The 26723-nt window shown below is 39.5% G+C and overlaps 1 protein-coding gene across 4 annotated transcripts in view; it reads right to left on the reverse strand.

Moving 5' to 3' along the window:
* Nucleotides 1-26723, reverse strand: part of MARK1 (microtubule affinity regulating kinase 1) — a 122180-nt gene that overhangs the window by 11182 nt on the left and 84275 nt on the right. For 2 of the 4 annotated variants that reach the window (XM_027611598.1, XM_027611597.1), the window contains exons 8-16: nt 25565-25801; nt 25358-25477; nt 14509-14608; nt 13340-13452; nt 10480-10633; nt 9989-10182; nt 3110-3210; nt 1602-1766; nt 359-610 (exon numbers count right to left, since the gene is read on the reverse strand). In XM_027611598.1, the coding sequence (XP_027467399.1) occupies nt 359-610; nt 1602-1766; nt 3110-3210; nt 9989-10182; nt 10480-10633; nt 13340-13452; nt 14509-14608; nt 25358-25477; nt 25565-25801 (1436 nt within the window). Of the gene's footprint in view, nt 1-358; nt 611-1601; nt 1767-3109; nt 3211-9988; nt 10183-10479; nt 10634-13339; nt 13453-14508; nt 14609-25357; nt 25478-25564; nt 25802-26723 lie in introns of those variants that run through there. The other 2 variants (XM_027611599.1, XM_027611600.1) reach the window with 2 other exon arrangements.

Raw genomic sequence — 26723 nt, forward strand, 5'->3', positions numbered from 1 at the left:
AGTTGAAAAGTACTCCTAAAAAAATATTATTTCAAGGATAAATGGCAACTCATTATTTCCTTTTTTAAAAAATCAAGGCTTTTGAGTAGGGGATAATCTGTTTGTTAAAACACACATTTTTTATGTCAAGTTTTCCTCTTTCCACTCTATTTTACAGAATTTAACAATTCTTATCTTGCCCATTTTTTTCTCTCTCTTAGGGAAAAAGACTTTATGTCCTCCTTGATTTTCTTCTTCAAACTTCTGTAAAATGCCTTGAAACCATTTTGGAAAATCACCACAAAGGTGAAAGAAAAAACACCAAGTCTCATTCGTAATTCCTAGAGGAAACAAAACACCACGGCTAATTGGTACTGACCTGCGAACGAATTTGGATGTTATTTTGCTTATTATACCGGTTGACGTTCCCCTCCTGGCGTGTGCAAACGCGCCCGCTTCGTGGGATGGTGAGGCAGGTGGCCCGTTGTAAGCGGCGCTGCGGCGCTCCCGGAGCTGCTCCCCGTGGAAGGTGCTGCGGCTGGAGCTCCCCCGGGGGAAGCGGGTGCGGTCCGGAGTGGAGGCACTAATACTGTGAGCAGATGGGGAGGCAGCAGGTGCCCTCTGCGCCGCACTGTTGGGACAAATCAAGATACATTATTCAGAAGAATGACAGAGAAAGCTTCCACTCATTCTAAAAGCTATCAAAGCAAGACAAAACAAAAAATAAAAACTACCAAAAGCTTGCCATGTCTACCTTTCCTAGGCCCCTATTTTACCTGCTCCCATTAGAGATGCATGCGGGTAACTGTTATTTAGGGAATCACTGTATGGAGAGGGATAATAACATTTCAGTTTGGAACTAAATGCCTTTTACAGAAATATAGTTATTAAAGAGTAAAAAGTTATTGAAACAGGGATACAAACACTCTTCGGAATCAGGAATGCCAAACCGGGGTGCTGCATGTATATTTTTTACTATTCTCTTACTTTAAGCCATTCAGCAATGTGGAACATGAATGTTGTTACTCATCAAAAAGCATCTGAATGGAACCATTGCGTATTTACAACGTAGGCCTCAGGGACAGCACGATACTCTGTGACACCACTGACGTGAGTAATAAACCTTTCACTAAAGATGCTTCTGAATTTAAGAAATCCTAACATAGACAAATACTGGAAAAATGGGCATGCCACTTTAAACCTAAAAGGGTTCTTTAAGATCATCTGTTTCCCTGATAAACAAAAAGGCCAATTTCATTAAAAAAAAAAAAAAAAAAAGGACCTGGCAGTAGCCAGGGTTACCCAAAGGTCTCCATTCCCAGTCTCATGTATTTTTGTTTTTACACCATAAAAAATTCAATTTACCTGAATGACAAATTGGGCAGCAATCCTTTATGGATGGATTTAAAACAAAATCCTTACAGAAAATTCCTTTAGAAAATGATTTAAATCATAGGCAACATTTTTGAAAACAGGCAGGGTGTGGTGTGTTTATGTTACAATTCAACTTTTCCCTCTGCTACAGACACTGAATCTTCTCAGAAAGCTCTTGATGTGATGGTGCTTATCATGTATTTTTATATGGTGCTATGTTCTTAAATGAAATGCACCCAGCACGTTACCCGGGCCGGTAAGCTTCAGAGCCGTCTTTAATGGTTGGCAGTGTAACTTTAATAGGATGGCCAGAAGTGGACATGGACTTCTGGTGGCGGGGTCGTGCTGAGGGGACAGCAGAAGCCACAGCAGAGCCTGCAGAAGATATGCTACTTGCGGACATCTCCGTAAGGCTTTCGACAGAAAACAGTTGAGAAGACCATAGAAATGTAAAAGAGAAGAGAAATTGCAGTTTACTAAAATTTAAGAGATAGATTTTTAAAATCTAAATTGACTACACCTTTCATGACTGAGACACTTAAGAGAAACTGACATTAGTGGCATTATTAGTGACTAACAAACCAATATTCTTGCCAAAAAATGTACAAAATGAATTTACCACCACCTTCCATGGAAAAGATCCCACACACGCTTGCTCTATAAATGTGAATCTGAGAAGGTATGAAATTACTTTTATGATCGGAGACCTTTTTCACTTTCCAAAAGACAAAGTTTGGTGTAATGTGTTGCTGGGGTTTATTGTCCCTTATACAATAAGAATGCATAATTACAACAAAGATACTGTCTCTGGAAACATCATCAAAACACTTTCAGCTCGTATTATTAATCAATCGGTTAACTGTCATAGGTTAAAGGAGCTGCAGATCAGGACTTCGTATAGGAAAAGTAATAAAGTCAGAAATCAATTCCCAAGTCTTTTTCTAGCCTAAAGGATCGTATGTCTGAGGAAGATACATTTACCTCTGTACACCTTATAATAACACTTACTTTGCGTGTCCATTATTTGGGAGGGAACAAATGTTAAGCACAGTCTGTCTGGTCCACTGACATGACGAGGGATGGAGCTAAGAACAAAATTTTATGAGGACAGGCTCCCTGCCCTTCTGTACTATATTGATGAAGAGCCCTTACAACTCATGATGAAAAGCAGCTAAATTTTTTAAATAATAAAAATAAAATGATTTGTCATTATTTAAGATAAGACATGTTGAGAATTCCATGGTTCTCAATGAGCAGTTAAGATGGCCACATTTCTTTAGACGAAGGAAAATAAAACCTTCATGGTTTGGATACAATAATGGCTCGATGGGAGGGGGAAGGGTAAGAAGTGAAGGCTAACAAAAAAAAAAAGTAAAGTAAAAGATAAAAAGGAAGCAGCAGGTATATAATAAGACTCAAATTAAGAAGATCAGATTAGGAAGGTATAATCTGCTTTGTTTGTTACAGGGAAATATTTACTATCAGGTTTTATGCAGCAATTCTCAGGTTAAGAGATTTACCTCCTGTTTTCCCAAAGTATGCTCCCATCCTTCCATTCTGGTACAAAAGGGGAGATGCCCTAGTAAGAACAGTTGGTTGCAACTGTACCCTCTAGTAGTCCCTTTGCTCCTGACCCATGGGCTACAGGTGTTCTAGCAAGAGCAGTTAACGCACGCCGCCAAGGAAGCAGGCACCACTAGAGCAGTTAACGCACGCCGCCAAGGAAGCGGGCACCACGTGGCGCGGTGACAATTACCTGCTGTCTTTGCCATTCTGCAACGCCACGTACCGATCTGTGGTCCTTTCGCACACATACGTGTTCCTTCTTGCCATGCTGCCTCCAGGATACACATTGCTCTTTAAGAAGGAAAGAAACCCCACCTTAAAATTCCGACTGTAGTTGTGGAAAGTCAGAGAAATGAATTTAAGCTGCAAAGGACTTTGAAAAAAAAAAAAAATCCACGGTAGAATTTTCATTTATCAGGCCTTACATGAACAAGCTCAATCTCACATGTCTGTCTCTGTTAGATGGCAGGAGTGACAGGCAAAGCATGACAAGCTCATGACAGTTTTAGCTTGTGGTCCTGCAGCCGCAGTGAGCTGTTGTTTGGAAGTAACGAGAAAGCTGGGTTTTTATTCCCTCCTCTGTAAGCTGGCGTAGGGAGAAGGGCAGGGGAGTGGTACAGGCAGTTCGATGGGACCGGGAGCGAGAGGCAACTCCACAAGAAATGTGATCACAGACCAGCAAGCTGTGGTGGTGACGGTGGTTGCCCTGCAGGCCTGCAGGCTGCCATTCTTCACCTGCTCAGGGAACCCCCAGGGCCCATGGTAATGTTAAGGAGACAAAGTCTCCTGGGTCAGAGGCAGGCCCTGCTGTGGCCACCAAGAGAGGGGTGTGCAGGGCCTCAGGATATCCCCGCATCGCAGGTCTTAGCCAGGAGTCAAGCCAAGTCTGAGCAGCTCTGGAGCAAAGAGAATAAGCAAAGAGGGATGGCATCTCCTCATCACGCACACCACCACTGATCTGTAACCTCTGCTGTCGTGCCCGCCAAAATCTGGGCTAGTTATGAGTACTAAACTATGCAGGAATGACTTCCAAAGGGATACATGCTCTTCTGTTTAATCCTTACTCCAATAGAAAAAAAAATTCTTTATTTTTGGCTAATCTGGCTTTCACTGTTCTCTAAAATACATAACTAACTTAAAATTTGTTTAAACATAAGAGCTAGAAAGCTAATAGATATATGTCTCAACTAAGTTTGGAGGAGCAAAAAATCCTCATATAAACAAAATTGTTTAAGTGCAGATTTCAAACTTTTCAATGGCACAGGTTCCTGGGTGGAAGGAATTTTGTCACCATTTACATAAAAAACACAAATTAAAAACTATAAAAGTATGGTAGAAAAGAGTAAGATTACTAAGAACATTTTTTAGGTAAGACACTGTCCATGTTAAGTAAGGCAAAAAAAGCCGGTTTCATTATGGAGACATCCATTATGAAACTAGCTTGCATTAAGTTCTTAAAGAACCTTTACTTTTGATAATTTCATCGTTTTGGCTAAACTGTCATATAAGTAATCTAACCGTGAACAAATTCCTGGTCAATTCTTTCTGGCCATTTGCAGTAACACTACTTTGCTTCTCAAAGTGTGACGGGTGTGACCAGTTTCTCCTTCAAGACCGTGCCTTCTGGGTTCGCCATCCTCACGTGCCACCTCCCTTCCCTTGTTCCCTGGATGCCAGTGACACTCAGGTGGAGCAGCCCCCCAGGGAAACTGAGGATACGATCATGCAAAAGTTACAGAAATACAGTCTCACTGATCCTATGTGACAGACATGCATCTATAAAATTAACTTTTAGAATTGACGTTCAGGTCTACGGCCATACCACCCTGAACGCGCCCGATCTCGTCTGATCTCGGAAGCTAAGCAGGGTCGGGCCTGGTTAGTACTTGGATGGGAGAACTGACGTTCAGTGAGGCTCTGTTTAGGATTTGGGGACTAGATCTAAAACCACCCTTGCAGACCCCTGAACTCTCAGCTTGGCAACTTCCCTATAGTGGATATACACATTTTTCTGGATTTTCCAAGAAACCAAGCCTGTGTAGACAACTTCCCTGGGCCTATTTCATACTAACATGCTTGTATTTTATATAATTACACTGTAATTTTTATGAAAGTGTTTTATATTATAATCATTATAGCATTCTTAGCCTTTCTGAGTCTCCCTAAAGTAGTATCTCCTTCCCCTTGTTCTTTTAAAAAAGGTGATTGATAGTATTTTTTACAGGACGTAAAATTTTATATTTTGTTATTATTTATATGTGATAAATAATATTGAAAAACAAATTTACAAGTTTTATTGTCTTTTTGATGAAAGGATAGCATAACATATTTGCATCTTCAAAACTCACCATTTGGCTTCCGAGTTTCTAGGCTAGCCAAAAGCTTACCATTAACTGCTACATGCAAAATTTCTGGAGGGGAATTTCTTGAAGGGAAAAATATTAAGTTTGTTCTTCCTGCATATTACTACAGAAAGACTCCCAAGGTCTCTCACAAATAGAAACACTTCCATCATTTAGAGTCTGTAATGTTGTGGGGTGAGAACAGTAAAACAGATGATTCTGATCACCAACCATTATATTTAACTACTTACCCTCAGAACTCCCCCCACTGTCAATATCACCCTTAAGTCATCTGGTAGACTCATGGTAAGTCATACTGTCAAGAGAATCATACTTATAAGAGCTTTTACTATTGGTTTAAAAAAGCTCCTGATTTTATAAACATTAAAAACACTATTAAACTATATCACCTACTAAATAATCTATGCATCTTAAGGGTATTGTTTATTTTTCCATCAGAAAGTAAAAAGCCATCAGAGGGGAGGTGGGTGGGGGGATGGGTTAAATAGGTGATGGGGATTAAGGGGGGCACTTGTGATGAGCACCAGCTGTCATGTGGAAGTGCTGAATCACTCTATGTACACCCGAAACTAACAGTACACTACACTGTATGAAAACTAACTGGGATTTAAATAAAAAACTTAAAAAGTGAAAAGCCATGTCATGTCATTTGAGTGGATTACATATTTTCTATTGTACTTCATTTATAAACAAATAATGGAGTCACTGGCAAAATATTTTTTTCAATCAATATTTTATAATATGACAGAGCCTGGATTATAAATGCTCAAGTTCCTTCCTTCTGGACATTACCTCAAAGAAAAGGGATTAAAGCTGTCTGTTTGGCTTTTGTAGTTTGGGGTCAGCAAACTTATTCTGTGAGGAGTCAAATGACACACATTTTATGCTCTGCAGGCCACACCATCAATGTCACCCGTAGTCTGGGAAATGCAAATTAAAAACAAAAGGATATACTTTTTTGTTTTTTGCCCCTGAGGCAAAGATTTTTAAAGATCGATAATATCCAGTGGTTGATGAGCTTGTAGAGATATAATTACTCTCTAATTATTCCAACCATTAAAATTACCCTGGCAGTATTTATTAAAAATTTAAATGTGCATATTCCAAGGATACACACATAGCCAGGAGCGTCCATTAGCACACATTAGCGCCGGGGCTCTGGCAGGGGGGACGGGAGTGAGGATGGAGGCTTACACACGCGGGGGTACCATGTGCCACAACAAACTGAGGAGTGGGATGGCCACCTGAGGTTAAACATGTCACCCAGAAACCAAACTTCTGAGAATGTATTTCACAGAAATACAATAATAACCTAAGTGTACAAGAATGAATATTTTGAAAAGCTGAAAACTCTGAATACCCCGACAAATAGTTGAAAAATTATGACACGTGTCTATTAATACAGATGAAATAATGTGCAGGTCTTAAGACTGTAGTAGATCTAAGAGTTCTGATGTAAAAGGACACAATAATATTTTAAGTGAGAAAAATTACCATGTAACAGGTATAGTATCATCTCATTTTTATAAAAAAATAAATCCTGTATGTACATATATATTCATTTATGTTTTCTTTAAAAAGGAGACTCTATAAAGGAATTAATCCCAAACGATAACACTAGTTATACTAGAAGTTGAGAATAGAAGGTAAGGGATGAGAAAGGGTAAACTATTAATTTTACTTGAGGCACTTTTTTTTTAATTTAAAGATTTTATTTATTTATTTGAGAGCGAGTGAGCGAGAAACAGCATGAGAGGGAAGAGGGTCAGAGGGAGAAGCAGGCTCCCCGCTGAGCAGGGAGCCCGATGTGGGACTCGATCCCAGGATTCCGGGATCATGACCTGAGCTGAAGGCAGTCGCTTAACCAACTGAGACACCCAGGCACCCTACTTGAGACACTTCTGGACTGTTAAAATTAAACATAAACAAGATATATTATTTTGGTTTCTCACATTGTCAATTTTAATATAGAAAATTAAGATAAATTTAGTACTAAGTGGCTCAGAACAAAATTTCTCGACCAGAATCTTTTGGCTTATGTTTTTTTTTTTTTTCCCTTAAAGATGGTAAATACATGTGGCATGATTAACTGGAATTTAAACAAATGTCTTCGTTTTTATGCCTTCTTTAAATTAATAAATATGCTCGGAATAGCCACTAAGTGCTTCAGCACTAATAATTCTGAGGAAGCTGCGTGTCAACAAGAGGAGATTACAGATAAGGGGAGATAAGGTTTACGTGGGGAAGCAACAGTGAATGATACAAGACAGCGTACAACTAAGAGCTAAATGACGTAATACAACAATCAGAAAGACTGATGAGATCTGGAGCCTTCAGTCACAGGAGGCTCGACCCAGGAGATGGGGCTTGAAATGATCTGTAGAAATGGCATTTTCATAATTTGCGGGGGGGACCTTCAGACAAGATCACCACATAAAAACAGGTGTGGAAATAGGCAGCTGAGTATATCCATGGAAAATAAGATCAGCCTGAGATGAAGGACAGCTTGCTACAGCAAGTGGCAAATAATAGGGGACCAAATTCTTTCTTTCTGTTTTGCGGGGTGACGATGCTCCAGAAACTGTCCTCTAGCTGATGTTTAGATAAAGGAAAATGATGGCCTGCCTACGAAAATTACTTTTCCAAATGATGTCTTAGACTCTATGACAGTTAAATCATTTCCAAACAGATCAGTTGGCAGGTAAGGGGTTATATTTACCAGTTCTGAAAATGGGTATGCACACCCATTTCGGAGTCTCGGAGGCGACAATCAAATCACATATTTTAAAAAGATAATGGTTTCAGTGAACTACATAAAACAGTGGGTGCTTGGGAGTTTAAATCACTTGCAGTTAAGATTGTGTTAGGCCTTCTGGTATTTTTTTCCTTCTCTTCTCTTTTCCTACTTTCCGTAGGCTCAATCCATTTTTTTTCTTCTGGTGGTTTAAAAGTTATAAATTCTATTTTTATTCTTACGTTGTTAGCCCTTAAGTCCCTGAACTCACTAGTGAGTTTGTAAACTTACCCAGATCCTCCCATCTTCTGCTGAACAAGGCATGGGCTCTTCTTCCTTTAACCTCCACCCATCCCTACTTCCTGGGTAGTGTCCAGGACACTGGTTCTGAATTTTCATTATTTTTCTTTTTTTGTGCATGCTACCATATACATACCTGAATAAGTTATCTGATCACTTTCAACTCCATATATTTTACGGCACTACTCCAGATCCATTTCTCTTCCTGTAAGAGTGCAGTGCTCCTCAAACCATACAGTGTTAACAAATGGGTCCCTATGTAACAAGACTGGACATATTTTATGCCTAAGAGTATGCTTATCATACCTTCATATTTAAATGACAATTAGGCAAGATATAAAATTCTGGGTTCAATGTGTTTTTCTTTTAGTACTTAAAAAATACTGTTCCACTTATCTCCCTGAATCCACGCTACTGTTGAGAAATTTGAGGTCAGTCCAAATTTTGTTCCCATTCAGGTCATCTGCTGTCTCATCCTGGAAACTTTCTAGAAGTTTTCACTTTATTTTTGGTGTATATATGTTCCACTTTAATGAGAGCAGGAGTAGGTTTTCCTTCTGGCTTTCTGAGTCTTATTTATTTATTTATTTATTTATTTATTTATTTATTTATTTATTTGAAAGAGTGAGTGAGTGGGGGCGAGTAGGGGCAGAGAGAGAGAGAATCTCAAGCAGACTCCCTGCTGAGTGCAGAGTCTGACGCGGGGCTCAATCTCACGACCCTAAGATCATGACCTGAGCCGAAATCAAGACTTGATGTTTAACCAACTAAGCCACCCACATGCCCCTCTGAATCTTTCTACTACTAACTTTTTTCATCTTTCCTTGTTATTGTTTCTTCAAATATTTCTTCCCCTTCACTGTGTGCCCTTTCCCTTCTAAACCCCTATTATCTAGATGTTTCCAATTCTACTTCTACCCTTAGTATATCTTAGTCTTTTCTTTTATATTTTCTCTTTATTCTTTCCTGCTGTCTTACAAGAGAAGGCTTCAATCTATCTTCTAGTTCCCATTATATAATTTCTACAATTTGCTGGGGTTTCTTGTTTCTGTGTTTAAGATTTATTTATAATTTGAGAGAGAGAGCGCGTGCGCACGAGCAGGAGAAGGGGCAGAAGCAGAGGGAGAGGGAGAAGCAGACTCCCCACTGAGCAGGGAGCGCGACGTGGGGCTCGATCCCTGGACTCCGGGATCATCATCTGAGCTGAAATCAAGAGTCGGGATGCTCAACCGACTGAACCACCTAGGCACCCCTACAAATTTGCTATTTTAAGTGAATAATGTAAGCTCACTTTATAAATTAATCATTAATGGGGTCTGCCTTCATTGACCCGCTTACCTGTAAATATAAAATTAAGTGCACCAATATAGTTTTAAGTAAATATTAGAAACAGGAAAAATGAGGCAGGAAAGTTTAATGTACCACTTTACAGTGAGGTTTTTAAATCTTACTTTGAGGTAAGTGTTATTTTAAGAACTCATATTTTATATTTTTGTTCTTAAAATGTAATCATGAGAAGCTTGGCCTCCTTTGCATGTTATTTAAATGTATGACTCACTTTAAAGTTTTGAAACGTGTTTTTAGAAAAGGATAAAGTTTTCCAAAGATTGTACAAAAAAAATCTGAAAACAAATAACCACAACAAGGGTGATATACTGTAAAATTTACTCACACTTGGAATAGTTGAAGATTTTTTCCTTTCTGGCCCCACAAGAGGGCTCGCAGTCATCTCACTTTTTGATCCAACCGTTGTGCTGCCAAGTTTACGAGCTAGGTCTTTGTCCCACTCCTCTTTCTGCTCACTTTCCACGCTGTTAGCCTGAGGCCTTTTGGTATATGATACGGCAGGGGGAATGGATGGACCAGCTATAATAAAATTAAAGAGCATAATTAGGTGAAAATCAACTGACATGGTTTCTCCTGACGAACAAAAACGCTAAATTAAAAATATCTTTATTTGCGTATTTTATACTTGGAACTAACAATAAACTGATTACAAAAATTAGGTTAGTCCCTGAAAAGGGGATTATATTAATCACGCAATAATATAGATCTGTGATAACAAATGACACAAGCACATAAAGACATGAATGTATAATGCTCAGTAAATACAAGTTTGAGTAGGACTGGTCTGTCTTTTCACTTATTTGACTTTTCCCCCACCATGATCACTGAAACGCCGCTGCTTCTGGTTTGCGGAGATGCTCCGCTGGACCTTCAGGTGAGCAGGGGACTGAAGGCTGCTGTTGTTCAGGTCACTGCTGGGCCGTGACCTCTGACACAAGCTTCCGCTGGACAACGATTCACCGCCTTCAAACTATAAGAAGAAGATAGCGCACAAAGATTTCATTTATTTATTTGAGAGAGAGAGGCAGTGAGCGAGAGAGAGCACGAGTAGGGGGGGTGCAGAGAGAAAGGGAGAAGCAGACTCCCCACTGAGCAGGGAGCCCAGTCCCAGGACCCCTGGCATCATGACCTGAGCAGAAGGCCAGTGCTTAACCGACTGAGCCACCCAGGCACCCCTGCACAAAGATTTTAAAATAAAAATGTTTATGCAAACAATATGCACTCTTGATTGATGTTCTAATCTATTCCAGGCCATATAAAGAGAATCAGAACTGAAGGAAAAAAAAAAAAGTTCGGATACAGAACCGCAAGCTGGCGACCAGGGAGGGAGGGAACTGGCTATGTGCTTCCATGAGTGCGCGCACTCTTCTGTGATCTTGCACAAATGGCTTTGGAGTCTTAGTTTAGTCAAAACACCAAATAACAGCTACCAGTTATTGAATGGTTATTATAAACAGGCACCCCTGCTAAGGAAGCTCTTCCTATGTGTTACTTTGTTCAGTCATGACAGCAATGCAGCTGTTTATTAACCTCAACCTCACAGATGGAAGGACCGTGGTTAAGAGAATCAAGGGACATCTCTGGGATTCAAACGCAGGATAAAATCTAAAACTGTAACTCCACACACATCTTTTCTTTCTACCATATTTACAGAGCAAATGTGGTTTATTGGCTCTGATTAAGAAACTGCATGTATTTAGACAAGCATGGTAAATTGGGGGTTGATACACTATCCCTCTCCTCAAAACACAGAAGATGTTTGTTGCTGGCAAACTTCTCACTCAATCACTGGCTTCCCAATGGAAAATCTAAATTCATATGTAAAGATACTAATGGCAAACAGCAAAGTAATACTGATGATGAAACTAGTAATAGATAACACAGAACACACAGTAATGTGCCAGGAACTGTTCTAAGCACTGTGGAAATATTAATTCATTTAACCCTCGAAGACCCTCAGAGCTAAGTACTATTTATTATCCTCATTTCATGCACCAGGGATCTGAAGCACAGAGAAATTAAGGCAAGTGCCTAAGCTGCACAGTCAGTGGCTGTGCTGGGGCGGAGAAGGGGTGCGGATTCAAACCCGGTGAATCTGGCTCCAAAGTTCAGGCTCTGACTTAGAATAGCCTCATTAGTTTATACTCAATACAAGTCAAACTTCATTTTAATTCAAGCCTGGGCTGGGTTGTATACTTGTAATGCTAGGGCTTCCTTTATATTTAAATTAATAGGAAAATTAAAGATCTCGGGAGTGAAATCTAAAGGCTAAGTAGAAACAGGTCAAAGACTTCAGAAATAACCATTTGTATTATTTCCCACTTCCTAAAATTGATTTGGCTTCTTTGATGCCACTTCCCCAACTATTAATGCCTCCACTGAGGTTCCCCTTCTCCTCGGAGGGCCCAGAGGTGAGATGAGCTCCTGCGGTGAAGTCCTTAGAAGAGCTGCTGGTGTGTTAATGGGTGCTCCTCTCACCACAGCTCCCACCCTATTGAGGCTGCCCGAGTCACTCCCTCCAAGCCAGACCTGTGTCTCCAAACGTCTCCTGAACAACCCCGCCCAACACGAATCTCAAGTTCAACCATCCCAACAGAATGAAGTTCCCACCTTCCCCCTGAAATCACACGCTCTTCATATCCTGGCAAATGCACCTTACAAAACCAGTCACCTATGCTGGAGACCTGAGGGTCTCTCACATCCTCGTTTTCAGCGGGTTACCATGGCCTGTCCCATCCAGCTGCTGTGGGTGCCTGTCCTGCTCTGCGTCCCGGAGTCCCCATGCCCGGCGCTGATCAGGGCGGCAGCACCCTGCACCACACTGCTGACTGCGCATCTCCCCTCCAGACCCAGGGTTCCTTGAGAGCACAGACTTTCTCAGCTTCCTGGTTACGGTATGCAGCAGTTTCCAGGACAGGACAGATTCAATAAATGTCAGCTGAATGTGCTGCTTCACTAACAGTATCTAATTAAAAATAATTTCAGTCTATTCTATAAAATGCCTCCCACAGATGTTTAATTGTTAACAAACTGTCCATGTGCTCGGCTCTGTTCTTGACTCTCAGTTTATACCTTTATTATTTGCTGTCCCAAAGGATCATTTGCTTTTGTGGTTCAACCATCATCTGTACACAGTTATTTCCTGAATCTATCTCCTTGTTATAGATCTCTCCTGGCCCTGAGAATTCCCAACTGCAAAGCCTCAAAGCCACTTGACGTTCTACAAAGCAAAATATCACCGAACAGCCTTTTCCCATTCCCATCTTTTTAAATCACTTTAGATACATGTTTTGTTTTACATGCCGTCCCTTCCTCTGTCTGGGTCACTGTGTTTTCTGCACACCCAGAATGACCACGTTACCTTTGGCGGGCCTGCTGCTTTCGGAGACACAACTCTGGGGGAAACTCCTTCTCAAAGACTAGACTACGTGTGCCTCTCAGAGCTAAGCGAGGCACCTGGTCTGCTCTTTCATAGCAGAATCTCCCCTGGTACTTGGAAATGAAACCAGTTCATAACTTAGCATCTTGAGTTTGAATTCTAAAAGTAAGAATGTTAGGGTCTTTATATTACTTTTGATACCACACAGAATGAACGTGCTAACAGCTGACATTTTATCTTAGCTGTCACTTGTCTCAAGAAATAATTAACGTTAATCTAAAAAGGTAAAGAACTTACTTCAGGTGGTTTTCTACCTAGAAGAATATAAGTAGCCATAACTTCATCATATTTCTGATTTATTAAGGCGTCATTTATCTCATCTCGTGCAAAACCCATGGTGACCATGATGTCTAGAAATAAAAAAAAAAGCAAAATTTTCCGAAAATGGGTTTATTTTCGCAAACAAACCAACAAATGTAAGCAAGCTTGCCAACATAAAATATGAAAACTAAATTCTGAAATGTTAAAGTATAATGTTAACTATAAAAACTTCTGGATTACTAATATATGGATACTGCATATTTAGATCCTATACACTGACAATTTTTCACGCAGAAACTATCCGTATCATGGGATCCATACTCAGGCGCCTAGTCCGCTTCTCAGCACCTAACGCGTTCCTGAGTTGAATGCCTTTGTCCAGCCGGAGACACACTACCTGTGACATACACAAGATCCCTTCTCTTTTTCTCTATCTCTTAACACACTCTTAGCCACACACGGAGTGGTGTCTCTCATCTCTTAACAATTTCTGCTTTCTGATCTGAAGGCAGGTTGACTCTTCTTTGGAAGGTTGTAATGCTTGTTCTTATTGGATTCCAAACACCCTAGAATAGTGAGACCTCACTGGCCCCTCTGCTCTCAAGTCAGAGAGGGGCACAGCAGAGATGGCTCACTTGTGAGTCTCTGATGGCTTTGGTAACGGAGATAGAAATGCAGAGAACAGGATGGAAGCAGATGCCGCTGGGTGTGGGAGGAAGCACCCTGCCGAGACACTGGAAAATTGAAAGGGAGAGCCAAAGTGTTCATCCCTTCAGCTCACGTGCCTCCACATTTTCAGCTAAAATACATGCTATGTTTTGCTGATACTTAACAGTCTGACCAGTGCTGATACTTAAACCAGTCATTCCTGCTTTTAGGAACTACTGAAAGAAAAGAATGAGGTTCATCTACATTATTTTAATTTTTATATTACTGCTGCCAACAACTGAATTAGATCATGGTATACATGCAGACAAACTTGAAATTTGTAATGTTTGGTGTATATTGATGGAAAGAAAAGATGACAATGCAAGTATTTTTCAAATAAAAATTGTTTCTTATTTATATTTTTAAACACTATTTTGGTAGACGACAGGTCTCTTATAGTGGAGGACCAGCACATCTCACGGTGTTTAAATACTTACCTATTCTTTTCATGTCATTGAAATCTGGTTCAGGCTCAGTGTATGGCTTTAGCTCTTCTTCCTCATGACCAACATTCATCCACCGATCTTTCATTATTTGCTAGGAAATAAACTTTACATTATGTTTGGCCAATCAGAACATTCCACCACTTATTTTAGCTCTATTTTAGTAAATGTGAAATTTATTGGTTTACTCAACGAGTATCATGATGTCTTCTATCTAAAGTTAGTTTCCAGTTTGATTAGCAGGCCAACAAGAGGCACAGGACTTTGGGACACACTTACATAAGTTGGACAACTACAACTATCATCCGGCACACTCACCAAATGTATCCATTCAAAGTAGCTTGCTGCCCATAGTCCTCTAAAAGGAGGATCTTCTCATTTAAAAGTTTTAACCTAAGGACCTACTGATTTCAACCTTTCCTTCATAGTATTACATTTAGAAGAGACTATCTCTTTTTCCTGGTCTTTTACCAAATATATGTATACCTGTATTTTAAAGTCACCATTTGTTAAAACGTTAGGAAAGCAGAGATCGTGGGGCATAGAAATCAGGGTTAGTCAGTAAAGGCAGCTCAGATAATATGGAAGGGGAGAATGGTCAAAATGGAAGCCGAGAGACAGGGATGAGCAAGAATCAGGATAAAGATAGGGACTGGTGTGAATTACCAGAGTCAAACTTAAGTGAGGCTGTTGAAACAAGAGTCCTGGGTTGTTAAAAGGGAACCTAGTGGGGGCACCCGATGGTACGGGAAAATAGTCACAACCTAGTGGGGGAATCCTATGGAACGGGAAAATATTCACAACTGTATATCTGATAAGGGGTTAATATTCACAATATGTACAAGAAATCCTGCAACTCAGTAACAACAAAAACCGCCTGACTGAGAAAAGGGCAAAGGACTTGAACAGGTTTTCCTCCAAAAGAATACATACCAAGGGCCAACAAGCATATGAAAAGATGCTATAACGTCACTAATCATCAGGGAAATAAAAACCATGATGAGGTATCACCTCCTTATCTGTTAGGATGGCTACTATCAAAAAAGATGAAAATAACAAGCATGGGTGAGCATGTGGAGAACCCGGACCCCCTGTGCACTGTTGGGGTGACAGTAAAAAGGTGTCGCTGCTACGGTAAACGGTACGGAGGTTCCTCAAAACATTTAACAGTAGAACTATAGATATGATCTAGTAATTCCATCTCTGGGAATATATCCAAAAGAACTGAAACAGTATCTTGAAGGGTATTTGCACACCCATGTTCATCGCAACATAACTCACAATAGCCAAGATGTGGAACAACCTAAATGTCTGATGGATGAATGCATAAAGAAAATGTATCTACACACAATGGAATGCTATTCAGCCTTAAAAAGAAGGCAATCCATATGCTATACTGTGGATGAAACTTGAGGACATTTCTCAGTGATATAAGCCAGCCACAAAAAGACGATGATCATTATATGATGGTATCTAAGGTAATCAAACTTCTAGCAACGGGCAGTAGAATGGTGTTTGCCCCCTGGAGAGGGGGTAACGGAGCTGTTCGATGGTACAGAGTCTCACTCATGCAAGGGGGACAAGTTCCGGAGATCTGCTGTCCAACAATGTACACAGAGGTCACAACACTGTAATGTACTCTTGAAATTGTAAAGAGTATACGTTTATGTGTTTTTTTTACTACACACACAAAAAGGCAACTAGTGGGGAATAATTCTGGGGAAATGATTCTGTATTAATTTAGAAAAACTTTTAACATTTTATAACTATTGAATTCTAGGTTTTCATTCAAGAACATTTTAGGTGTTGATCTATTAATATGCTTTTTCCAGGCCCTGCAAAGTATACTCTCCATCTTGTAACTTTACTTGCCAATATTCTACTAATCAGAAAAATAAAATTCCATATAGAGATCCTTTTGAGGCTAATTGTTTGCCCAGATACGTTCCCCTCATTTAATAATATTTAGCTAAACTCATTCACTAGAAGACAGAATGCCAGAGCAGGCCTCTAAGAACTGGAATCTGTAAGAATAGTGCTGTTCTGGCTGGGAGGAATTTTCCAAAGGTTTTGGTCACATGATACATATTTCAATGCAAATTTGTAGATAATTCATATATGCTTAAAATTATGCAGACATGTAACTCTTAACAGCTCACCACTAACTTTCTTCTTTCTTTTCCCCATTTGAGATGTAACTGACATATAACTTTGTATTACCCTAAGTTATACAACATAATGATTTGATATATAAACATATACATAAATATTATGAAATGATCACCACAGTAAGTTAACATCCATCACTTCACATGCTTAACAATTTTTTCCTCATGATGAGAACTTTTAAGATCTACTCTCTTAGCAACTTTTCAATATACAATACAGTATAAATAACCATAGTCACCATACTGTACATTACATCCCTATAACTGACTCATAACTGGAAATTTGTACCGTCAGACCACTTTTACTTATTTCACCCACCCACCATCCCCCACCTCTGGCAACCCCCAATCTGTTCTTGTTTCTCTAAATTTGTTTTGTGTTTTTTTAGATTCTACATATAAGTGAGATCACACAGATTTTGTCTTTCTCTGTCTGACTTATTTCACTTAGCATAATGTCTTCAAGGTCATCCATGTTGTCTCAAATGGCAGGATTTCTCTTTTTTCCACTTCTGAGCATATACCCAAAGGAAACAAAAATCACTATTTTGAAGAGATATCTGCACCCCCATGTTCACTTCAGCATCACTAACAATACCCAAGACACGCAATCTAAGTGTCCACCGGCAGATGAATGGATAAAAATATGCGATACATATTCTCATCAGAAATTTAAGTACCTTATCCAGCACATTTAAATAAAAGTAGACCCATTTACAAACTTGAAAAACAATAATGCTGTCACTAAGTCTTTAGTGATTATTCATCAATAAGGGGAAAGTGTTGGGGAGGGTGCCCATCAGGAAAAAAATAAAAAGGATAAAAGCAGAGCTGCCAATACCAGCTACATGATTTCCCAAAATATTAAGGTCCTTCCTGTTCCTCTTCTCCCCCTTCTCAAATACTATGTCTGGCAGAAGCCTAGACAGCAGTTGGGCCCTAGTATCTGCAGAAGTAAAATTCTGCTGTCGGTAGAATTTCCTAGGTTGGAAGGAGAATACATAATAAAAACCCTCAAAGAATACAAGGGACCACGTCAGGACAGCTCCACAGCACATGCAATCCCGCCTGCACTTTGCAAGCTCTAATCCAGCCTCCTACTCCCCGACACCGAGTGACTCACTTCCACATTCCACAGCCAGCGCATGGAGGTGGCAGCGCAAAAGGCTGAAGCTTAAAAATGAAAGCCTTTAAACATGTTTAAAATAAACAGAATCAACCCCACCTCTCTCCACACACATGTGCTCACGCACACGCACATACCTGTGCTCACACATGCGGGCACACACCCCCCCCCCCCAATACAAAGAAGTCTAACTGTCCTTTCATCAACACACTACTTCTTAATGGGAATTCTTTGCATGTTTTTTGATATGATGATGAATGAGGCCGGGCAAAGAAGAAAACGAACAAAAGCTAGACATAAATACTTCTGGTTTTTCAAATGAACTCAAATTAAGTCCTCAATGATGTTCTCAAGTCTAAGATGAAATGTTAAGAGTCTGAAAATAATAACTAATGGAGTGAGATTTATAAACAGTCAAATCTTCGGTAAGTGGAAGTTAGATTCTGGAAGAGTAAGAGTTCATCATGCAACAAGGAACTAGAAGGGAGAGCGTGAGCGAGCGACCCAGGCAGAGGACATGGTGGGTGTGAAGAGGCCCAAGGGCAAATAACGGTGGCGCCTGTCTGGGGGGCGGCAAGTTCCATATGACCCGAGTGTCCGGTGTGAGAGGGGTGGTGAGGCAAAGATGAGGGGAGAAAATCAAGAGGGACCAGACCGAGAGGGTTTCTTTCAATCCCGTGAGGGACATCTTTGCAGAGTATGATTCTGAAGTCTCTCCGGCCAGTGTGCAGAGAGTGGTTTGGAGGGGTTCACGACTGGAGGCCCAGAAATCAGTGAAGAGGCTTTAGTGAGAATCTAAGAGAGATGATGCTAGTCTGAATGAAATGAGGCAGTAGCAACGGGAAAGAGACATTTTCAATATTTGGCTGGTAAAAATCAACAAAACTTTGTGATTGGATATGCAGGGGTATGAAGAGGTGAGACAATTCAGAGAAAGTGAAGACGGTGTCCAGGTTCCTGGTGTAGACAGCTGAGTAGGAGGGGTTGACACCATTTATTGAGAAAGCCACCTCAGAAAGAGAAGGAGGCTGGATGGGGAAGCACGCAGCTGAGTTTTGGAGCAGCTGAGTTTGAGGTGCTACGGGTTATTCAAATAGACCCGTTCTGTAAACTCCAGGGAAGCTCAAGGGAAATCTGGGCTGGGGACAGAGATTCAGGAACAGCCAACACAGGATGACAGAAGCTGTAAAGCGGGTGGGATTTTCCAGGAATACCGAATAGACTCAGAACGAGTAGAAGTGGGGCCATGGCAGAGCCCCAATTAAGGGTTAGAAAGAAAAGTAGCCCACAGAGTAAATGGAGGCAGAAAATCTACACAGTGTGACCTGGGAGGCAAGGCAAGAGTTTTTGAAAGAGGACACAGTGGTGTCCTGCAAAGAAGGTGACCACTAAGTCAGTAATTGGTTGTGTTGAGGAGCAAAGACAGGTGGCTTCACCGGGGGCAGTTGCAGGGGAGCAGCAGGGCTGGGAGCCAGAAGGCAGTGCAAGGACAAACACCACACAGGCGGGGAACTGCTGACTCTAAGTGGAGATGCTTCTTTAAAATCAGGCTGGGGGTGCCTGGGGGGCTCAGTCAGTTAAGCGTCTGCCTTCGGCTCAGGTCATGATCTCGGGGTCCTGGGATTGAGCCCCGCGTTGGGCTCCCTGCTCAGAGGGAAGCCTGCTTCTCCCTCTCCCCCTGCTTGTGCTCTCTCTTTCTCTCAGATAAATAAATTGAAAAATCTTAAAAAAAAAAAAAAGTCAGGCCAGAAAGGGAGGAACAAGAAGGGATAGTAGATGAGGACTGCGGGGTTGAAGGGTGCCTTTGTCTAAAATGGAAGATATATGTACAAAGGCTAAGAGATCGAGCTGTCAGCAGAGAGGAGGTGGGACGGTACAGAAGAGGGAGCTTTTCTGAGGAGATACTGAGACAGCACAGATGTATCTCCCACACTACAGTTAGAGTCCCTGAGGATAAAGACTGTGCCTTGTGCTATCTTTCCCAGCACACATGCTTGTTGTTGCTTTGAACTGGGCAGTATTTTAAAATAAGGCTGTTACAGAAGCCCTGGGTGCAGCGAAGTGTTGAGAGGAGCTTAGCAATGAAGATGGCTAAGGAAGACGCTAGAATGTCAGGAGACAAACAACCTCGGGCTGCGCTGGGCATGAGGAAATGGAAGGAAAACCTAGAGGTATAATCCGAAGCACTTGATGACAGAATTTGTTCTGGGAATGAGGGAAAGAAAGGCTGGAATCCAAGAGGGTTCTAAGGATTTTAACTCAAGTGCCTGGTAGAGTAAATAGGGTATCTATGAATTAAGTAAGAAATATAGGAGCAATAAGAGATTTGATAGTAAGATGATAAGCAATTAAAAGCAAAATGAAGATAATCCAAATTTTCTGATGTTTCTCAATTAAACTGTGGTTATTTGGTGTTCATTTCATAATCATTATGTATCTGTCTACATCTAGGAAAAATATGTATGTGGACCAAACCCTCAGACAACTTGTCTTTTATTTGGGGAAATAAGATTTACTCATAAAACCTGAAAAAAATCTGAACATGTAACAGAATTAACTTTTCAAAACTGTGCTATTAGCAGTACATATTACTAGAGACCAAAAGGGCAACTTGCAGTGTGGGCTGGAGTTTTCAGGGAAGGAATCGTAAGGGGAGAGAATCTGAAGTGACTCTGGGAATACCAACAGCTTGTGGATCGGTGGGAGAGTCAAGGCAGAGGGATGGAAGGAGGACGTAGTGAAGAAGCTCTCTGACTCAGAACCAAGGCAATATGCAATGAAAGAATGAGAGACACAGTATCTTCACATGGTGAATTTAAACGTGATCTGATGGGTGATGGTGAAATGCTCTATTTTATTAACAAGGAAGATATGCAACATTTTAGAAATCGCACTGTGAGAAGAACACTCTGAGGAAACACGGCAGGAGCACTGACTCCGCTCATCCTCAAACAAAGTTAGATCCGAGGCAAGGCTCATCCAGAGAGAGTGAGAAAATTGCAGTGATAAGGAAAGACAACAGGGCAGTGAGGACAGAAGGGACACAGCTGTGCTGTCCTCTCTACTTGTTGTAGTCACTGGGGATCGCCGGGAGTCCCTTCAGAAGAGTCTGTCTCACAAAAATAGTTGGATTTCAAAGCAAGATAAAAATAATCTGAGGAAAAATTTCCTTTGGCAAAAGGAAAGGAAGGCAAAGGTAGGGAAGGAAATCTGCTTAAAGGAACATGTAGGGACATTAACTCTATTAATTCTAAATGTGAAGTACTTTTTCAAGAGTCAAGTACAGAGAGCAACAAAATATGGATGTATGTGAGAGGAGACCCATGTGGAAGAAGCCTTAGTTGTGTGAACCTCATGCCCATACAGAATTCTTCCGTGGGAACCAGAGTTTGTATTGAGGCCAAGGCAGAAATGCCCCCAGAAATGAAATGCTGTGTGACAGGGGAGTATTCACATAACCCTCGCCGTGTGGTTTCAGGCAGGGTACAAATCACCAGGCCAGCAAACTGCACTAGACCAGCTGAATAAACTAATCCACTTTGGATTTCATTTGAGATTTCTCTCTCTCTCTTCTTTTTTTTAAAGTAATTCTACGCCCAGCATGGGGCTTGAACTCACAACCCCAAGATCAAGAGTCACATGCTCCACTGCCTGAGCCAGCCAGGCGCCCGAGACATCTCAAAATGAGAAACAAGAGGTCAAACAAGATTCCAAACTGAACAAGAGAGAGTTTACTCTAGCCATCACTGCCAATGAACATACATAACTGCTTGCTGAGAAATTCTATCAAAATAACGGATTCAGATGAATTATAAAGAAATAAATTAACAATGGAAATATAACCCTACACTTTAGGTGCACATTAAAAATTTATGGACTTTACGACAGCCAGATGGAAATAATTTTTCTTAAATGGTTTCAACCTCTGTAAAAGTTCACCATATGCTTCTGAATCTCTACTTAGAAATCTTGCATTAAAAAAAAGATTATTATTTGCTTTATTGCCTCTGGTATTGGACAGATACAAGCAAGATTTTTAAGATCATCTTAGCAGCAGCTGAAAAGGTGTTAAAGCAAAAATAAATACTTTTTTGAGGAGGAACACAGATGACAGAGAAAGGGCAATAAGGAGGGGCTTTGCTTTAGGCTCAAATTTTGCATGATTTTGGAAAGGTAACAGTCCATTCTGGTTAAGGACTGGAAAAATTAAAGAAGACATATATAGAGAGGACAGCAGAAAAAAAATTATCTGTTTTTTTCTAATAAAAATATCTAGACACATCAATATTCCAAAAAATAGGAAAAAATATAGTGTACAACATCAAACACAAATCCTTTTAAAATGTGTGAAACCACCCCTCCCATTTAATAATGAGCAAGCTCTGCCAGCATTCATATATACTACCTGAAGAAATTTATGCAACTGTTTAGTTCTAGAGACAACAATAGGTCAAGCAAGTAGAATGTGAAACTAATTTCATTCATTTTATTTTCATGGGGAATAAAAACGGTACTTAACATAGAAGGCTTTAAGAAAGACTTTAATAAAGTATGTAATCCTATTTGAAAAGCAACAGGAGGCTATCTGAGTTAAATGAGAAGTTTAGTAAGATAATAAACAGCCGCATAAGATTCTTTCAATTGAATTTCAACATTAACAAATTATATAGTGAAGAAAGACTAGTGTTTGCTCTCATCAGTAACTCTTGATCCTCAAGCTAACACTGAAAAAAAATATATAAAGTTCCATTTTAAAAAAAAATATAAGAATTAACAGAGGAAATATTTCATATTAAATGTACAAAGCTGATACAGATCTGTAAGACTGATTAATCAGACTCACTTAGACAAGGAGTTCAGAGACACAGAGCTTATATGTAAACAAGCAAAGTTAACCTAGTCATTAAAAATATTAAGCATTATCGCTGATGAAATAAGTACAAATTAAAACAATTACGACAAACCATATAACTACCATAAAGGCATCAAATACTAGAAATTATTATATCAAATACTGAATCAGGTGTAGAGAACAAATACGTTCAAATGCCTTAGGTCACACAATTTTTAGCAATGAATACAGAAGACCTATCAGACTGTTTATACCCTTTGACATACTAAAAACATTCTGGAGAATATATCTAAGCATGTATCCCAAAGGGGAAAAAAGTGTATCACATTATTTTTAGTAAAAACAATGGAAACAACTCAAATGTGCAACAGGCAGGGGATGATACATAACCCAAAGAGAACAACATTGCTATTGGCAAGGAAGGAGTTCATGTTTATGATAAAGTAGAAAGCACGTAACCCAAAACTTTTAAGTTAAAAGAAAGAAAAGAATGCAATGAGATATGAAAACTACTGTACAAAAATTTACGGTTATACACTAAAGACTGGTGTTTTGAAAATAGCTATTTTTTAGAGTGTATGGATTTTTTTTTTTTTTTGCTGTACAGTTGCTACTAAAGTTGGTATGAAACATAAAAGAAGACTAAAATAATTTTTGACATCATTGCTAGCTCAAGCGGAGTTTGTCAAGGTTTGGTGTAAGAAATCTTTCCTTTTTTTTTTTTTTTTTTTTCAAATAAATGGTGTCAGGTTTCTCTGGAAAGTTATTTCTGGGAACTGTGAAGCAGACCAGACTTTGTACGGTGATATCTGCAATATTATGATAATATTTCCAATGTAGACTCACGGTTCTGTGGCTGGAAAACTTAGTTTTGATAAGCTGGAAGAGAAGGTTCCAGACTATACTCAAATACATCAAATTGAGAGTCTGATGATCAAATGTTTTAATATAATAATATGGCTTTTAAATTCAGCCCAGAATTCTAATACTTTAATCCTTTGCATTTTAATGCTAAGGATGAAAGACTTAAATATGTGGCACTGTAAATTAATCATCTTTAAGTGAGACACACTAAGAGATTTGTAACATCTATAATAATAATTTTTGTATATTCTTTTTGTTCTTCTCATTAGCTGAGCTGATGCCTCAACTATGGACATTTTATTAAGTGATATTCAGGTAAACTAGATTCCTATGATAAAAGTGGGTCATAAAGCAGGATTAAGAAAGACTTATGTTGCCATAAAATTTTATTTTTTAAATAGTCTTCTTTTTTTTTTTTTTCATTAAGTAAGCTCTACACCCAATGTGGGGCTTGAACTCATGACCCCAAGATCAGGGAGTTGCATGCTCTTCCAAATGAGCCAGCCAGGTGCCCCCGTTGCCATAAAATTTTAGAATTGATACAAGAGTCAACAATTTTAACTTTTTCACTGTTTCACATAACTTCCTATGAATAATGGTCAAAAATAAGTTTAGAAAAGCAGTAACATGAAAGAAGGCAGCCTTCTCTACGAAAACATTACTAATATATCCTTTTACCCCCAAAGGGAAAAAAAACCCCACAAAACTTATGGGAATGAACTAACTGCATTTAAACAAGTCAGTAAAAAATATCTCATATGTGATTCACTGATATAAAGCATTTAAAATAATTTCCCAATAGAAGTCACCATCCCTTAACTTCCACCAAAGCATATTATATCTTTTAGTGGAAAATATTTGTGGAAATAAAATTACAAAACCCAAATGAACCTGTGAGCTCTGTCCACAGGGATGGCTCACTTATAACGCTGCCTTCTACCCAGCCTGGAGTCTGTGCCAGAAAGCCCCATTGCTACACTAAAAAGTACAGTTTAAATGGGGTTAATTCTCTGAATTAAGGCAAATAAATGAAGACAAAAAAAGTACTAGTGAAGAGTATATGCTGGATCTCTGAAATTATCTCAGTATTGGTTAAAATATACTTAGAAACAGATGGGTGAAATACTTAGAAAATAAGTTAATTGCAGTGTCAGAAGGAAAAAAGGTTAGACATTTTGGTTGTGTGAACCTCTGACGTTATTTGGCTATAACATACTTGGTACATTTATAATAGCATAATAGCATCTATTATAAATAACCTTACATGTGGAATGTAGGTAGGCAACAGAACAGTGTGTTAAGAAATGAAATTCCCGTTCCCAGTATGTTCTACTTAAATTGTAAATTTTCTGTACTGATATTGAGAGGTTTCTTCACAATCTTTTAATCAGCTTCTAATTTCAGATACGGTCATGAAATATTCACTGGATTAGAACTTTCACTGTCTTTTTTTTTTTTATCTTCGAAATAACTATACTGCTACATACTAAGTTCCTGTATTGGAGCAAGCAATTTCTGATAGAGGCCAGGTTTTCCTCCTTCTCCAGCAAAAAGCCAATCTTATTCCTATCTTTATGTTGTCTTAATTTAATACTTCATTGCAGGACAAAGAAGGAATAATTGTGTTTAAAGAAACTGACTGTGACAACTTTTGAGTAGTGAAAGAATCATGTCACCTTCCCTAGCTCTAAACAAATTACATGACTTGCCAACTTTCCAAACAAAACAAAACAAAACAAAAAGAACCAGGGAAAAAATTATTTGAAATGCTCTTCAGTTCTTAGAATATTTTAATTGTTAAACTTTAAATCTGGAGTACAAAAAATTACTTACTTCTAAGCTGCCTCTCTTTATTGGATTCAGCACCAATAATTTCTTCAGAAGATTTTCACAGTCAGTGGACATATAGAAGGGGATACGGTACTTCCCTCGTAAGACTCGCTCCCGTAGTTCCTTAAAAAGGCAAAGGAAGCACTCATAACCGGTTACTGAAATTATCGCGCTTGGCTATAAAACACCAGCACCGAACTTCCCGGATACCTTCAAATTCTGGCCATCAAAAGGCAAGGAGCCACTGACTAGTGTATAGAGAATGACGCCGAGACTCCACACATCCACCTCAGGCCCATCGTACTTCTTTCCTTGGAAAAGCTCAGGAGCAGCATAGGGCGGGCTTCCACAAAATGTGTCCAATTTGTTCCCGACTGTAAATTCATTACTAAAACCAAAGTCAGCAATTTTAATATTCATATCAGCATCAAGGAGAAGGTTTTCAGCCTAAGAGGAAAATAATAAAGAGGATAATGTAAATGCCTACATAAAACAAAATATTTATTACAACTATTTCAGATCTCAACATATATTTCTTGCTTCTCTCTCTCTCTCTCTTTTTTTCTTAAGAGAGAGAGCAACCATGTATGTGCAGCCTGGGGGGAGGGGGGTGAGGGAGCAGGTGCTGCGCCCAGCACGGAACCCCACACAGGGCTCGATCCCATGACCCTGAGATCATGACCTGAGCCGAAATCAACAGTCAGACGCCTAACCAACTGAGCCACCCAGATACCCCTCTTGCTTCTCATTTTTAAGCATAGTATCAAATTTAGAAGCCCAGCATGGTGCTTCAATGCCTAACTGTTCAGAATCACATTTATATAAGACTAAATTTTAACACTATAAAAGGGAAGCTCTCATTTATAGGTGTATCTGCAACTATTTGAGAAAAGTTACTTAAAACACTTTTTCTTCCACACATTATTTTAAGCCCATTTTTTTTTCTTCATTGTTAAGAAACATCTTGGGACTGTACCTTAATATGACCTATTTTAAAAAACGTAAGTTGACATAACACTAACCCTTCTTGGGCTTAAACCAACAAGTTTACTCAAAAGTGCTCTATTTTAATAGAGCACTGTTGGTTAATGCAAAGCTCGAGAGTATACTTAAAATAACTGCCAGCCAGGGGTTCTGTGACTACTGAATTCAATCCTTTGTCTTCTCTTATAGAATGCTTCCTCAGCAAAGTTCTGTTCTTTTAGTAAAACAAAACAATACAACACAACCTCCACTAGACCTTGTGTTTTAAGTTTCCTTTTGTTGTCTAAATTCTCTTCTGGAGGTATATTTTGGTAGAAAGCAGTGATTTCCACCCATATATTTTCAGATGCTGGTTTTCCAAAATCCTAAATCAGAATCATTAAAA

This window comes from Zalophus californianus, chromosome 10 (assembly GCF_009762305.2).
Source record: "Zalophus californianus isolate mZalCal1 chromosome 10, mZalCal1.pri.v2, whole genome shotgun sequence".
NCBI classification, from domain to species: domain Eukaryota; kingdom Metazoa; phylum Chordata; class Mammalia; order Carnivora; family Otariidae; genus Zalophus; species Zalophus californianus.